The sequence below is a fragment of the Nanorana parkeri genome, unplaced genomic scaffold (assembly GCF_000935625.1).
Source record: "Nanorana parkeri isolate BGI_ZX_2015 unplaced genomic scaffold, ASM93562v1 scaffold174, whole genome shotgun sequence".
Taxonomy (NCBI): domain Eukaryota; kingdom Metazoa; phylum Chordata; class Amphibia; order Anura; family Dicroglossidae; genus Nanorana; species Nanorana parkeri.
Window position 1 is genome coordinate 1,448,628 of NW_017306442.1, and position 15,076 is coordinate 1,463,703.

The following is a 15,076-nucleotide window of genomic DNA, read 5'->3' on the forward strand; positions in this document are numbered from 1 at the left end:
TGTGACATCTTTACTGAGCACCTATCGGCTCAGCATAGATAATGAAAATGAGATAATCCTGATTTCTTGAAAAGTATAATAGTGAGAGAGCAATAGTGAATAGGGGATGGATGGGGAGAATTATCGTTGAACCTGACCCAATACACGGAGATACACTGGGCCGGATTTACTCTCCCTGTCGCCCCAAGGCCAGGTTCTAATGTTACATAAGCCGGTACTGAGAGACATATGCGGATTGGCATTGTTGGCCCCTTATTATAATGCTAGTTGCCTGGCTGTCTCTAGCTTTAATACTTCCTCAGTTACTGGCCCAGAAGTATGCAGGTTTGAAGTAAATGTGCAAACCAGTTATACTCAAAATATAATATCTTCAAATGTGTAAAGAACGTGAAACTATCCCGCCCAGTGCATGTTTTTATTACATTTCTGCTGCTTAAAGTTAGAAAGCCTTGTGAATGTGCATGCCAGATGTTCCCAAAGGAGTTTCTGATTGGGGTTTTTCCAGCTCTGGGCATGCTTAAGCTGAGTTGTCAGTAAATATGATTTACTAGAAGTTGGAGACTGGTCAGACCAGTGGATAAACTTAATATACACATTAAAAGCCCAACCACAGGCCCTCCTTGACCCAGTGTTCCCCTAGACGTTGGTCACGTGATGCCATAGGGTCCTCTACCACGTCGCCTCTTCTCCAGGCCGGACAGTCTTTGATTCACGGAGCAGAGCTGATGTCAGCACCGCTCTCCATCATTATATTGCAAGTGCAGTGAGCGGGTCGGGTCCATGACACCCTGCTCTAGCAGGAGGTCATCTGTATCTCTCAGGCAGGCATCATTCAGTTTGGAGGACTGAGGACATCAAGTGGTGAAAAAGAATGACAGCAGGAGACAGCTCCAGAGATGGGAATATTTTCATAACCTCTCACAAATCTCAGCAACTCAAACTCGGAGCCTTTTGCTAAAAAATGGAAATGCAGAGGTTACCTGGAGTGAAAACTGCATGCCAAAAATTAATCAGCAGATCCAGAGCTATAGGCAGCTGAAACATTGTCACATCCTTTGCAGGAATCTTGTGCATTATAAATTGTGACAAGACTGGGGACTTGCAATAGGGATCATGAAGCCTGAAATAAGTGCAAACAAATAATAAAATCTAACTACTAATAATAATAAGCAGAAATATAAAATAATCATTAATAAAATAAAAAATAATCAGCAGATTCAAGTTATAGGCAGCTGAAATATTTTCACGTCCTATGCAGTAATCATGTGCATTAGGAATTGTGACAAGGCTGTTCATTTACAATGGGGATCATAAAGACCAAAAAAGGTGCAAAAAAAATAATAAAATATAACATAATAATAAAGCAGAAATAATAAAATATAGACCAATATCATTGCTTAATGTGGACACTAAACTTTTTGCCAACATTTTATATTTACGCCTGGTCCCACACCTGGGGAAGCTCATCAACCCAGACCAAACAACTGGTTTTGTCCCCTCCAGGGAGGTGAGGGACAACACTACTCGAGCACTAGTGGTGATCCACTCCGCCCGGTCGACCGCCACCCCATGCGTAATACTTTCCACCGATGCAGAGAAGGCGTTCGACCGGGTGGACTGGAGGTTCCTCCATGGCACGCTGGAGGCTGTAGGAGTGGGTCAGCATATGCGCTCCTGGATTGGGGCGCTCTATTCAGGCCCTTCGGCCCAAGTAAGGGTAAACGGCACTTTGTCATCCTCGTTCCCTATTTCGAACAGCACTCCTCAGGGGTGCCCCCTCTCGCCTCTCCTATTTGTACTGTCCCTAGAGCCTCTTCTACGCACGGTCCGAGCCAACTCTGACATTCAAGGGTCACAATTGATCACACGGAACACAATGTAGCTGCATTTGCGGACGATCTTCTCTTCTTTCTTTCGTCCCTGGATGTCTCCATTCCTGTACTCCTTCAGGAACTGAGGAGATATGGTGCCCTCACGAATTTCAGAATCAATTCTACCAAACCAGAAGCCCTTCACATATCTCTCACTGGTCCGCACTTGCATAGAATCTTACAAAATTTCCCTTTCAAATGGGCACCTAATGCCATCAAGTATTTGGGTATATTTCTCCCTAGAGACCTTTCCCACATGTTTACCCTGAATTTTCCTCCACTGCCCTCACGTATAAAATTGGACTTAGCCACATGGACTATAAATTCCTTCTCTTGGATGGGGCGCTGCAATATCTTGAAACAATCTATTCTTCCACGCCTACTGTATCCCCTCCAAGCCCTGCCTATCCACATACCCACGTCCTACTTCCGCAGCAATCGAGCAGCCTTTACAGAATTCGTGTGGCTTCATAAACCACCTAGGTTGGGTTACGATATCCTACGGAGACCCAAGCACTTAGGGGGGATGTCCCTCCCGGATATGCATCAATACTACATAGCCACGCACTTAGCCCGCATAGTTGACTGGAACCACAACTCTCCTTCCAAACTTTGGATTGACATAGAACAATCCTTTGCTGATGTCCCGCTGGCCAATCTCCTTTGGAGTGCCGGGCCACTAACCCCTCAAATACGTTCACACCCCACCATCGGACCCACACTAAAATTAGCAAGTACGGCCTTCATCAAGGGTTCCGTCTCCTCTATCCCCTCTCCTCTCTTCCCCATTCTTGACAACACCTCCTTTCCCCCAGGCATAGGGCCACGCGCGTACCCGACGCTGAGGGATCTGGGTATTCATAAAGCTAAGCACCTCCTGAAGAACTCGGATTGGCCCTCTACCTACGCCCTCCGTACCCAACCAGAATATGGACCTCTAGATTTCTGGTCCGCTATACGTTTGTCTCACTTTTTATCCATCAACCCCCCGATGCACAACCATAATAGACCACTTTCTCCATTTGAACAACTCTGCACCCAAACTGATGTTTCCAGTCACGTGCTCTCTTTTTGTTATACACAATTGATCCAACCGCCGGACCCACACGCGCTATGGTTCCTCTCGAGACGGAAGCCGTAACCAAACTGTTGTCCCTTTCTTACCGCTCCTCAATTAGCAATAGATACCAAAATTGTGACTAGATGGTACCGCACACCACAAATCCTCCATTGACTGTTTCCGGACTCACCGGACCAGTGGTGGAGGTGCCAACAGCCATCGACAGGCATGCTCCCATGCTCCATATGTTTTGGTCCTGCCCGGACCTCCTGCAGTTTTGGGACAAGGTGCACGCTCTCACTCAAAAATTTACTGACTCCCTGGTCCCCCGAGACCCTGCCTTCTTTCTCCTACATCACAATAATATCCCTTTTGTGTGCCTATTCTTGTTCACTTACCAGACACATAGTAAATGTAGCCCGGGCTTGTATACCGGCTTTCTGGAAAAAACCCGAACCACCACACATTCGACAGGTTTTAGACCGCATTCATTACATTTATCTAATGGAGGATCTCACGAACTCAACATCTCCAAATTACACTTCATTTTTCAATACCTGGCTCCCATGGACGGAGTTCGTGAGGTCACCTGAATACCTTACCTTCGGAGTGTAATCGGAAACATGACAGGGACTGGGGACTTTAACATACTTAGCCCTGACCTAGCTCCATTCCTCCACTCTTATCTATCTCTTCTCTTTTTCCCACCCCCCTTCCACTTAGACTTCATGCCTCCTTATTGACCGTTAACAAATTACTTAATTCTTTCCTCACTCCCCATCCCTATTTACCTGCCCAATATTTCGAGAAATAAGTTGGCTCCCCGTACTCACGGGTCTCTTGATTTACAACCCCTTCTTATACTACACGTGGGGCGCCACGATAGCCCACGAATTGAGTCTCTCCTCTTAATTTTATCATATGAGTTAGAATGCTGCTGTTCCTTTCTTTATTTTATTCTCTCTTCTTTTTGATTTTGTTTTATTTATTATTTATTTCCTTTTTCTTTTGGTGCCTGCATGGTTAATAATGCGTTTTAATAGCACTGAATTGACTTTGTTGGAACCTACCTGCAAAGAATGTAATTTGAATACCTTTTTTCACTGCCCTTCTCACGTATTGTGTAAACTTTTGAAAATCTGAAAAATAAAGAATTGAAATAAAAATAAAAATAATCGGCAGATTCAAGCTATAGGCAGCTGACATATTGTCACATCCCCTGCAGGAATCCTGTGCATTATGAATTGTGACAAGACTGCTAATTTACCATGGGGATCATGAAGCCCAAAATACGTGCAAAATATAACTAATGATAAATAGAAATAATAAATCATACATAAAATTAAAAAAAAATTAAAATAATCAGCAGATTCAAGCTATAGGAAGCTGAAATATTGTCACATCCTCCGCAGGAATCCTGTACATTATGAATTGGAACAAGACTATTGACTTGCAATGGGGATCATGAAGCTAGAAATAAGTGCAAAAAAAAGAAAAAGCATAATAACAATAAGTATAAATAATAAAAAATGTCAAATAATGAAAGGACACAGAACAAACTATAAATACTTCTTGGTAACTGAATAGAATACAAGGAAAGCCACAACGGGGAAGCGCAATTATACTGCATACAAGTTACATCTCCTAAGAGTACAATACAGTGGCAAATAACAGAGCCCCATAGTTATAAACTATTCCAGGATTCTATTATTTTGGAGCTCGGCAATATTGTGTGAATGTGCATAGCTCATTTGCCCATCGAAACTGCAGCTACATTTGTTCCGTGGGAGTTAGCTGTTATGAGAATTGGGCAATAATGAATGTTCTTGGTGTATTTCTCTTCTAGTAGAATGTTCTTTTTATAGGTTCATTTATACAGAGCTGAGTGAATGGGGAAATACCACATTATGGGGTCACTAGATGGAGCTGAGGATCATAGGAAATAAATATGTGTTAGTAATAAGATGCGATTCAAGAGAATGAGCATATAAATGTAACTATTGCAGCCCCTGTAGTATCAATGGTTACATTTATGTCCTCATTCTCTCCAACACTCTCTAGAATTGCAACTGTGTAACATGAATTTATTTCCTGTAATCCTCATCACCATCTACTGGTCAAAATTGAGTATTTCCCCATTCACTCTCTTCTGTATGAATTAACCTATTACAAGAACATTCAACCAGAAGAGAAATTACACTTAGAACATTTGTTTTTGCGCTATTCTCACAACAGCTGGTTAAAGGAGAACTATGGGGTTAAGGCTTTTCCCCATAGTTCTCCTTCGGGTGACGGGAGGACACAAACTATTGTCCTCCCATCACCCTAGGCTCCGTATACAGCGAGCTGTAGCTCGCGGTATACTGAGACGCCGCAGTATACCGCAAGCTACTGCTTGCGGTATACTGAGATGCTGAAGCGGATCCCGACAATTGTGCCAGTATCCGCCCAGCTGCGTGACTGACAGCTGGCTCTGCCTATCTAGAAGCAGAACCAGCTGTACCTGCCCCCTCCCCCATCTGTTCCGCCAGTGAGCGCTGGCGGATCGGAGCGGGGAATCCGGTCCCTCCCCTGTCACGGCAGAGAGCCGTGACAGGATCGTGAGGTGAGCGAACGCCGGTATGTGTTCGCTCACCTCCCGATCTACTGAGCCGACCTGTGACAGTCTCATTGTCACAGGTCGGCTAGAAATATGAGGTGAGTGAAAATGACTCACCTCATAGTTCTCCTTTTAAAGGAGAATTATGAGCTGAGTGATTTTCACTCAGTCTCATAACCTGAGCCGTCCTGTGACAATGAAACTGTCACACGTCGGCTCAATAGATCGGGAACATACTGTCGCTCGCTCACTTCTCGATCTATCTCTGCAGAGAGCTGTGACGGTCACTCACGGCTCCCTGCAGGGATTCCCTTACTCCCACAGCGGCCACAGCTGGCTCTGCCTCTGGATAGGCAGAGCCAGCTGTCACTCACGCAGCTGGGTGGATCCAGACAGTATTATCGGCATCCGTCCCGGCTGCGGCGTCTCAGTATATCACGAGCTGTACCTCGCGGTATACTGAGCTTTGGGTCATGGGAGAACGCTAGTTTGTGTCCTCCCGTGACACTTAGGAGAACTATTGGGAAAAGCAGTGACCCCATAGTTCTCCTTTAACCTGCACAGAATGAATATACATGCAGTTTTGCTGGACACATATTATTTTTTATATCTAGACCCCCACAGTGTATTTTGTAAGGGGGGGTATTGGAGTAGAGGAGAGTTAGAATCCGTGTCAGGTCTTTTTGGTGTCTGAGTCTCTACTGGGGAGATCAACTCTATTTGTCAGCAAATTTTGATTTTGTCACTTTCAAATTTCCAAATTCACCTGGGAAAGTGGAATTACCCTTTAACCCTTCCCTACTCTATCCAAGGATAGATTGTAACTAGGAGAGAACTGTCAGACTTCTAGTGATCTCTGACCTTTAAGCAGAAGTTCATACTTAAGTGTATCCAAAATCAAAAATATTATATATTGCAGCTTACCAGTCTGTAGATGTAGTGGCTGCATTAGTTTTTGTTTTTCCTTTATTTTCACCTGACGAGGAGGAGCAACATAGCCACCATTGGACAGCAGTATTGTCACCCTGCAGAGAAGGTAGTGTTAGATGAAATACAGATGCTCCTCGCTTACCGACTTACCTGTTTTGCGACCACTCGCACTTACGACGGACTGCCGATCAACCTCCGACCTTGCGCGTCAGTGTGCCGTGTCGCCGGTGGAAGTGATGTCCTCCGATATTCACTGCGGGTCCCGGTAAGTATTTGCATTGCCCGATGTACAGTACACTGTTCGGTACTGTAAATCGGCAACGCTGTACAGTACTGTACTAATGCAGTACAGTACTGTATAGAGTTCCTCACTTAACGACCAATCCGTTGTGTTGTGGGATAGGAGGGGGTGTGGCGGTCCATTGAAGTGAATGGCACCGTAGCCACGCCCTCCGGCTGCAATGCTATCGGCCTCACGGGAACACAAGGCACATCAAAGCCTGCGGTCCGGTCCCAACAAAATAGTGTTTGCACCATTTTGTTCAGGATGAACCAGACCAGATCAAAGGCATTGATGTGCCTTGCGTCCCCGTGCGGCTGATCGCATTGTGGCCGGAGGGCGTGGCTACGGTGCCATTCACTTCAATAGACCGCCCCCTCTTGCCCCACAACACAGTGAGCCGGCCGCAATGCGATGCAAACTGTGTCTGGTGTGAACGAGGCCTAAAAGCTGACCAATGTAAGCACCCCGGTGTAAAATTGTTTGTCTCAAGCCTCTATGTGCCAATTTTGCTGTACAGCTTGGCCTGTTAAAGGAAGTTATAAAATAACAGACTTACTGGCCAGATCTCCAGGTGACAATACAGCAAAAGAAAAAAGAGAAAACGACTGCAGCCACCACATCTAAGAATTAGTAAGTTGCGATATATTACATGTCTGCCTTTGTGATTAGATACACTTTAAAGAATGTGAATCCAAATAAGGGAGCACAAACGACTCTTCACAAGAAATGCTGCAGAGCTGTAATAATTTTATAACTGGATATTCAGACTGGATTGGCCCAACAATGGCTGGTTCCATGTAAGCAGATGTAGACCCCATGGGGCGTGTGGAAAATCTTTGCTGTCTCAGGGGGTCCATCATTCAATAGAGTCATGCTTCCTATAGAAACCATTCAGTACAAATTACCCCGCCAGCGTTGTAGCCGGGAGCTGGGGTGGTATAGCTGACCTGATTTGCTCCCCCATCATTACTAAAGAGCCATGACGGGCTCCGATACCACTTCAGAACAGGCTGCGGTTGTATGTTAATGGACGCCACATTGGTAATCTGTCTTTTCCTTTTGCTGGAAGCTCGCTGCAGATGATCACAATATGTCCTCGAAGAGCAGCGAGCCTGGAAACAGCTGGAGGGGGATGTGGATCTCACTCACTCATTGTGACTTGCAAAGGTGCCGACAAAATTCACTGCATACATTACCTCGGAAGGGAGATACGTACAGAGATATACATTTCCTATACTTTATGTGTAAAAACTTTTAGCTTGTCAGAGAACTGAAACTTGTTGTTCTAATTTTTTTTACACTGTTAACCTCTTAAAGGAATCCGGTGCTGCGGGTAATACAATGGCTGCCATTGTCGACTTCTCTGAACATGCTGGTTGCCTGGATGTCATGCTGGTGGAACCATGGGCTGTCAACAACCTCTCCCTTTCCTCCCCTGCCTGACTGTTCCTGGCTCGCCACTTTCTTTAATTGGATAACAATTCTTTCATCCATGGAGGCTCAGCATCACATGTGGGCATTACCTAGGGTGGTCTGCATGCAAATACGTCCTGTCTGGGAATGCCCACTCCCCCAGGCTGACATCCACCCATGAAGTCTTTTTGATATATTTTTTTTTTAACTCCTCCCAAGAGTCGGCCCACAGCTTGCATGAGGGCTCTTCAGAGGAAGACTGAGGAAGGGTGCTGTGATGTTTTCAGGAAGCTATGTACAGCACCCTGCCGGCCCCTTATACCAGCCAACGCTTAAAGAAGCACAGGCAAACTATAAGCAAATTAAACTTCAACTTTAAAGTATTTCTGTATCCAACACTTGTATTTAATTATTATTATTATACAGGATTTATATAGCACCAACAGTTTGCGCAGCGCTTTACGATATAGGGAGGACATTACAGTTACAACACAATTCAAGACAAGATGGTAAGGAGGGCCCTGCCCGTGAGGGCTTGCAATCTAAGGGCTTATTCACGCGATGTCCGGTTTCTGTCCTGACCAGATCTGTGTGCTCCTGCACTAAAAATGCATCCCAATGCATCCCTATGTGTTTTATGGGCTACAGTTCTCACATGCGCAGTCTGTTCAGGTCCGGACAGAAAAAATACTGCATGTCACATTTTGTCCGGTCTGGAAACGCATGAACGCTTCAAAACGCAAGGAAAACGCACTGCAGCTAAGCAAAAAAAAAAAAGTATTCTTGCTACACTTTTCATGATGTCATCATCGTTGGACTTCCTAGTTGTGGTGGAGCAGTAGAGGGAAAACTAGTAGGCATGAACAACATGGTCCTGGACATAGAAAATTTTGTTGGAATGATGGAGCATGCGCCAACGCTATACGACCTCCTGCGAGCTCGTTCTCTGCAGATTGCTGTAGCCAGCACCAACACCATGCCTGCAAACGTGATACATGTCTGATCACCAGCTTTACATACACAAAGGGAAGTGGTTGTTACGAGAGGGCGGAAGTGGCCTCAGGAATAATCTGCATACTGACAGCCCCACGGCTTAAAAAAAAAAAGAACTGTCAGTGTCCGGACCGCGGTAAAAATGCATCAAAAACGCACTGCATACAGAGAACCGCGTCTGCAGGATCCGGACCAGATCAGGACCCGAAAATCGTGTGTACAAGCCCTTAAGGATAGAATAAGGAATGTTAAAGCCCCTGTCCTATTGGGGAAATTTCCATCCTGGGAAAATAACAGGAAGTGAAAGGACATTGCTCTATAGTGAAGGACATCCCCTCTTAGACAGTGGTCACCAGGGCAGGTGTCCCATTTGGAAGATTTATTCCTGCTCTGGTGACAACTGTAACATTTTGGATTTCCCAATACTTTTCCAGTGACCATGGTCACCTGGACAAATAGGGGCACGTTAAGGATTATTCATAATTACATGTTATGTATCTATTTACAAAGTTTTTAATCTTTGAATAGAGTGGAGAAGGGTTAGAACCTTTTTGTCCAGCAATCGAAAAGTAGACCGAATATAATATTTAACAGAACAGTGACAAATGTGCAGTTTTAGATTCTCCATCACGTTCCATCCCAGAGACGATGACCACCAGGACAAATAGTTGAGGTCAGTCTACCCAGCAGGGACACACACAGCAATAAAAAACCTATTTGTCCTGGTGGTCATTGCCACTGGGAAGGAAAGTGATGGAGAATCTGAAAATGTACAGTTGTCACTGTTTTGTTACATATTATATTCTGTCTACTTCTGGATTGCTGGTGATTGTGGCCACATAGTAATGTCTAGAAAGCCCTCACCATCTTACAAGCCCAGCTAAGCTGGTCTTATTTCCACCAGGGCCAGGTTTACCATTGAAATGTATCCGAAGCTGCTTTTTTTTCTTTTGGACAATGTAGAAATGCTTAGAACCAATGTTGGTTTTTATTGCTGCCTGTGTTCCTGCTGGGTAGATTCACCAGTCTTTTTGTCCTTGTCCTTTTGTCCTTGTGTTTTTGTCAAACATTTTAAATTGTCATCAGAGCAAGGGGCGAGGGAAGCTCCTCCAATGGTAACACGAGTACCTGTGACAAATCTCTAAAATGGGAATTCCATTCACTTTTGAGAGATTTCCTCTCATTTCCTGTAGAGTCTCTAGGACAGGAAGTGAAGAGAAACCTCCTTAGTGGAATATGGGCAATAAGAATGATAATCTGTTTAGTTATAGGGCTTTAACCTTCCCTACTGTATCCACAACTAAAAAAAATAACTACTACTACTTCATATTTAATAAAATACTACTACTACTTCGTATTTAATAAAATACTACTACTACTTCATATTTAATAAAATACTACTAGTACTTCATATTTAATAAAATACTAATACTTCATATTTAATAAAATACTACTACTACTAAACATTGTTCATATTTAATAAAATGCTGCTACTACTACTTAACATTAATCATATTTAATACAATACTACTACTATTTAACATTAGTCATATTTAATACAATACTACTACTACTACTACTACTACTACTACTACTAATAATAACATTAAATAATATACTAATTAATAATAATAATGTGTTAGTTTTGAGCCTATTTTCTGTAATGTCCTACTGAACTGGCCCTTTTAAACTTTTAATGGCAAATTTTGGTGAGAATTTTCCAAAATGAATCATATCATGTCTCGATAGGACATTAAATTTACATTAGCAGGAAAAATTACTCAAAGGATTTTAGCTTCTCTTGACTTGATCCTAATAAAGACCCATCACTGATGAGATGGATACTGGAGTTATAAATTGATATTAAAATTACGTTCTCATTTTTTCCTAATTAAAGCTGCCTGTCATTGTATATCATTACTTCATTATGACTGTTTAATGAGGACAATGATTAATAAAGGGAAGGTGCCATAAAATTGATGCGTACAAGTTTTCCAGCATCCTGAGCCTTGACCCTGAACACAAGGTGTACAGATGGCGCCGTGGTTCCTGGACCAACTAGGTGATGGGGTCCCACTGAATTGGCATTCGAACCTCCAACATAATAGTACAGTACGGACATGGCCTCCCCAGTCTTTTGTGACGGATCTGATTGGCAGCCGCCAATATAAAATCAACTGCTAGTGTGACTAATTCTCACAGGATTTGTAATTTGCATATTTAGAATTATGTCTTACATTTTTAGTGCCTGTAGTTATGATTGAGAGTTTACCCAAAGCCGAAACTTATCTTCGGATGGAGACTTCAGGCTCTTTTTTAAAAATTTTTTTTTTTTTTACTGTGTCTCATTGGGGAGGTTCTTAAAAACAAATTGAGGGAAATCCCCTTTGAGACGTCATCAGAACAAGTATTCCAACTGGACGATCTCCCTTCCTGTGGCAGAGATAATGGTCACCAGGGCAGATAGGGTGAACCTCCCTAAAAAAAAAAGTTTGTCTAAACTTTAAGGGATCTATTTTTAATAATTCTCAGGGCCTCTGTGAATGTTCCTTCTGTGATAATAGAGGCAAGATCAAACATTCTTAGTATATTTTCTTTCCTGGTCGAATGTAATATAATACCACATTGTGGCCACTAGATGGAGATGAGGAATATAGGAATGTCCTATGCTCCTCAGTTCCATCTAGTGGCCATAATGCATTATTACATTACATTTTACCTGGAAAGAAAATATACTAAGAAATAGGGACCGTTATGGTTTTTCCCAAACTGATACAGAGACCGATTTATGAGCCACCTTTCTGGCCGATTAACCAATGCCAGGTACCAATATTCTGTTTACATTCGGCTGCGGAATCTTGGAGCTGAATGTAAACAGCAGGCAGTGGGCCTGATATAGGATGACCCCTACTAGTGATGGCAGTGAAGGGGAGCCTCCGCTCCCCTTCTCTCAGGTCCGCTTCTCTGCTGATTTGAAAGCAGGCAGTGGGTGGTGCAATAGCCAGCCTGCTATCAGCTATTCCGGCTGTGGAATCTAGCTGCCGGTAGATGAATGGGGCAGGGGTATGAATGGGGCAGGGAGGGGGGCGGATGCTCCCCTTCACTGTCAGTGTCGCTAATATTGGTCAATTTAAAACTGATACCGATACTTTAAAATTTTGTGAATCGGCCCCCGATTATCAGTAGATCCGAATAAAGACACAGGTCCATCAAGTCCAACCTTTGTGTGTGATTGTGCATGTGTCCCTGTGTCCCTGTGTGTCATAAGTGAAACTGTATGTTGCGGTCTCTGAGGAAGGTATCTAAATGCTTTTTGAATGATTCAATACTCTCAGCTGATACCACTGCTTGTGGCAGAGAGTTCCAGAATTTAACCGCTCTGACTGAAAAAAAGCCCCTACGCCCCTTGTGGTTAAATCTTTTCTCCACCAGTTTTAGGTGGTGGCCTCTAGTCCTTGTTATGGAGTTTACTGTAAAAGGTTTATAGCTGATGTTGTTATCACCACTAAACATTTTGTACATCGAAATCATGCCCCCCCTTAATCTCCTCACTTCCAGCTCAAAGACATCCTTTCTGTGGATTGGTGACCAGAACTGAACCACAAACTCCAGATGAGGCTGAACCAGCAATCTATAAAGTGGCAGAATTCTTGCTTTGTCTCTACAGTACATTCCTTTTTAATACAAGACAGCACTCTGCTCGCTTTGTTTGCCACAGCCTGGCATTGCAAACTATTATTTAATCTGTGGTCTACTATGACCCCCAGATCCTTTTCCATTTCTGACTTCCCTTGTGGAGTACCCAATAATGTGTATGTATGGCAGGGGAACAGACTTTTCTGCTCAGGCTGTGGCTGCTTTCAAAAGTAAAACTTGATGCAAAAGGAACATGTTTAGCTGACTTGACTGAAGTTAATTGGGCTTTATTATTAAAATTAAAAAGTACTTTAACTTTAATTTTATACCCTACATGAAAATGTTATAAAGCAAATTTCCCCCTTTTTTTTCAGCTTCACTGCTAAAAGGACTGAAACACGCCAACATCGTACTACTGCATGATATCATCCACACCAAGGAAACACTAACCCTGGTCTTTGAGTATGTGGTAAGTAATCCTTAATGGCGTGATCAGCGTTCATCAACATGACCTTAATTGACCTTAATAATGTTAACATTTTAGACAGGGCGGCTGTAGCACCTTTAGATCATGCTGCTTATGTCACGTTATGTTTTCTTTACCGTTTAACTAACGCATACATATGTATCGCTGAATCCGTGAGAACTCTATAATTGGTCCCTTTCCAAGAGGTGCGAAAACACAGGACACGTTTATGCTAATGAAAGCTATTTATAATTCAGCATCCAGAGATCACACCGAGGCATGGAAGGTAATACCAAACAGTCATTTTCAGCATGCTTTAATGAATTTAGCCAAGATTAAGATAAATACATTAAAATTAACTTCTTACTATCACCCTGTTGACTTGCTCGGATTTGCCTGCTGGTAGCAAAGAAACTCAGTGTGCAGGGATGATTTAACTAATGGGCCAATAGTGTGAGAGGGTCAAGGTTGCACATGGACTGCCATCAAGCACTCTCATTACATGTGCAGTTAGTGAACAATGTACGGATTGTTGAGTTGGAGTACAACACTTAAAGCAGAATTCCAGTTAAAAAAAAGGCCCCTTTAAAAGATTAAGAAATGCTGCAATACTCACCTTCAGTCTAGATCTTGTCACCTCCTTTCTGGTATTAGATGTCCTCAGCGTTTCTGGTTGATTGGCAGACAGCATCAATTAAATACAGACTGTTATGGATCCACCCCAGCTTGTGATTGGACATTGAAGGAGAAGCAGCACAGTGATTAGCTCATATCTGCATCCCTATGATTTCTCCTCCTCTCAATATTTTCCTTTTCAGCACATTCATCACCTTTTTAATTTTTTTTTTAACTTAACTTTTAATATCACAAAAGGGCTAACAAGCCCCTATATGACAGCATTTGGAGGTGACAGGTTCTCTTTATGGAGACATCAGGGTCTATTAGCCCCCAGATGTCTCACCTGGCCTCCAGTGCAGGCTATCATAGTCTGTTTATCCGACACTTTAGCCGGGTTTCGACAGTTCTCAAGTAGGAAGTGGTTCCTGGTTCATTGATCACAGAGCAGAACGAGGAACAGATGTTCCTCTGTCTGCTCCCGTTCTGCAACCTGACTCTATTTGCCGTGGTACCGGGCCCCCCTGAGGAGCAGGGCACCCTGAAAACTTTGGGGGGGGGGGCGCTAAGGGGGCGGGCACAATCGCAGGCTAGTGCAACTGATCTGTATAGCCCAGTGGTGGCGAACCTTGGAACCCCAGCTGTTTTGGAACTACAAGTCCCATGAGGCATTGCAAGGCTCTGACAGCCACAGACATAACTCCCAGAGGCAGATGCATGTTGGGATTTGTAGTTTTGGCACAGCTGGAGTGCCAAGGTTCGCCACCACTGGTATAGCCACTCAGTTGACTTGTACTTGACAAGCTGGCATCATAGGGAGCTCTCATTGGGAGAAACTGTTTGGGCATCCCCTGCTGTCCTTACAGGGGTTGCAGGCCTGGTATAGAACAGCTGGTTCTACCCCCTTCTCAGCGGCCCTGCATGCAATCACAAAATATGTTTTGGTGGGAAAGGGGGGCACAGTTTGGCATCTTCACCCTGGGCACTAGATGACAATGTCTCAGAACTGATTGTCACCCTGGGACATGACGTTTGTAACTGGCAGGAACATGATGTGGAAATAAAGAATTCTTTAAATAAATTCTTGAAAAAAGAAAACTAATAAACTAATGCAACTACCACACCTAAGGACTGGTGGGCTGCATTATAAAAATAATATAATAATACTATATATATGTATGTATGTATGTATGTATGTATGTATGTATGT

The 15,076-nt window shown here is 43.4% G+C and overlaps 1 protein-coding gene across 3 annotated transcripts in view; it reads left to right on the forward strand.

Moving 5' to 3' along the window:
- The window catches only part of CDK14 (cyclin dependent kinase 14), a 387,005-nt gene that overhangs the window by 159,638 nt on the left and 212,291 nt on the right, over nt 1-15,076 (forward strand). For all 3 annotated transcript variants that reach the window (XM_018554836.1, XM_018554835.1, XM_018554837.1), the window contains one exon: nt 13,160-13,254. In XM_018554836.1, coding sequence (XP_018410338.1) covers nt 13,160-13,254 — 95 coding nt within the window. The remainder of the gene's footprint in view (nt 1-13,159; nt 13,255-15,076) is intronic.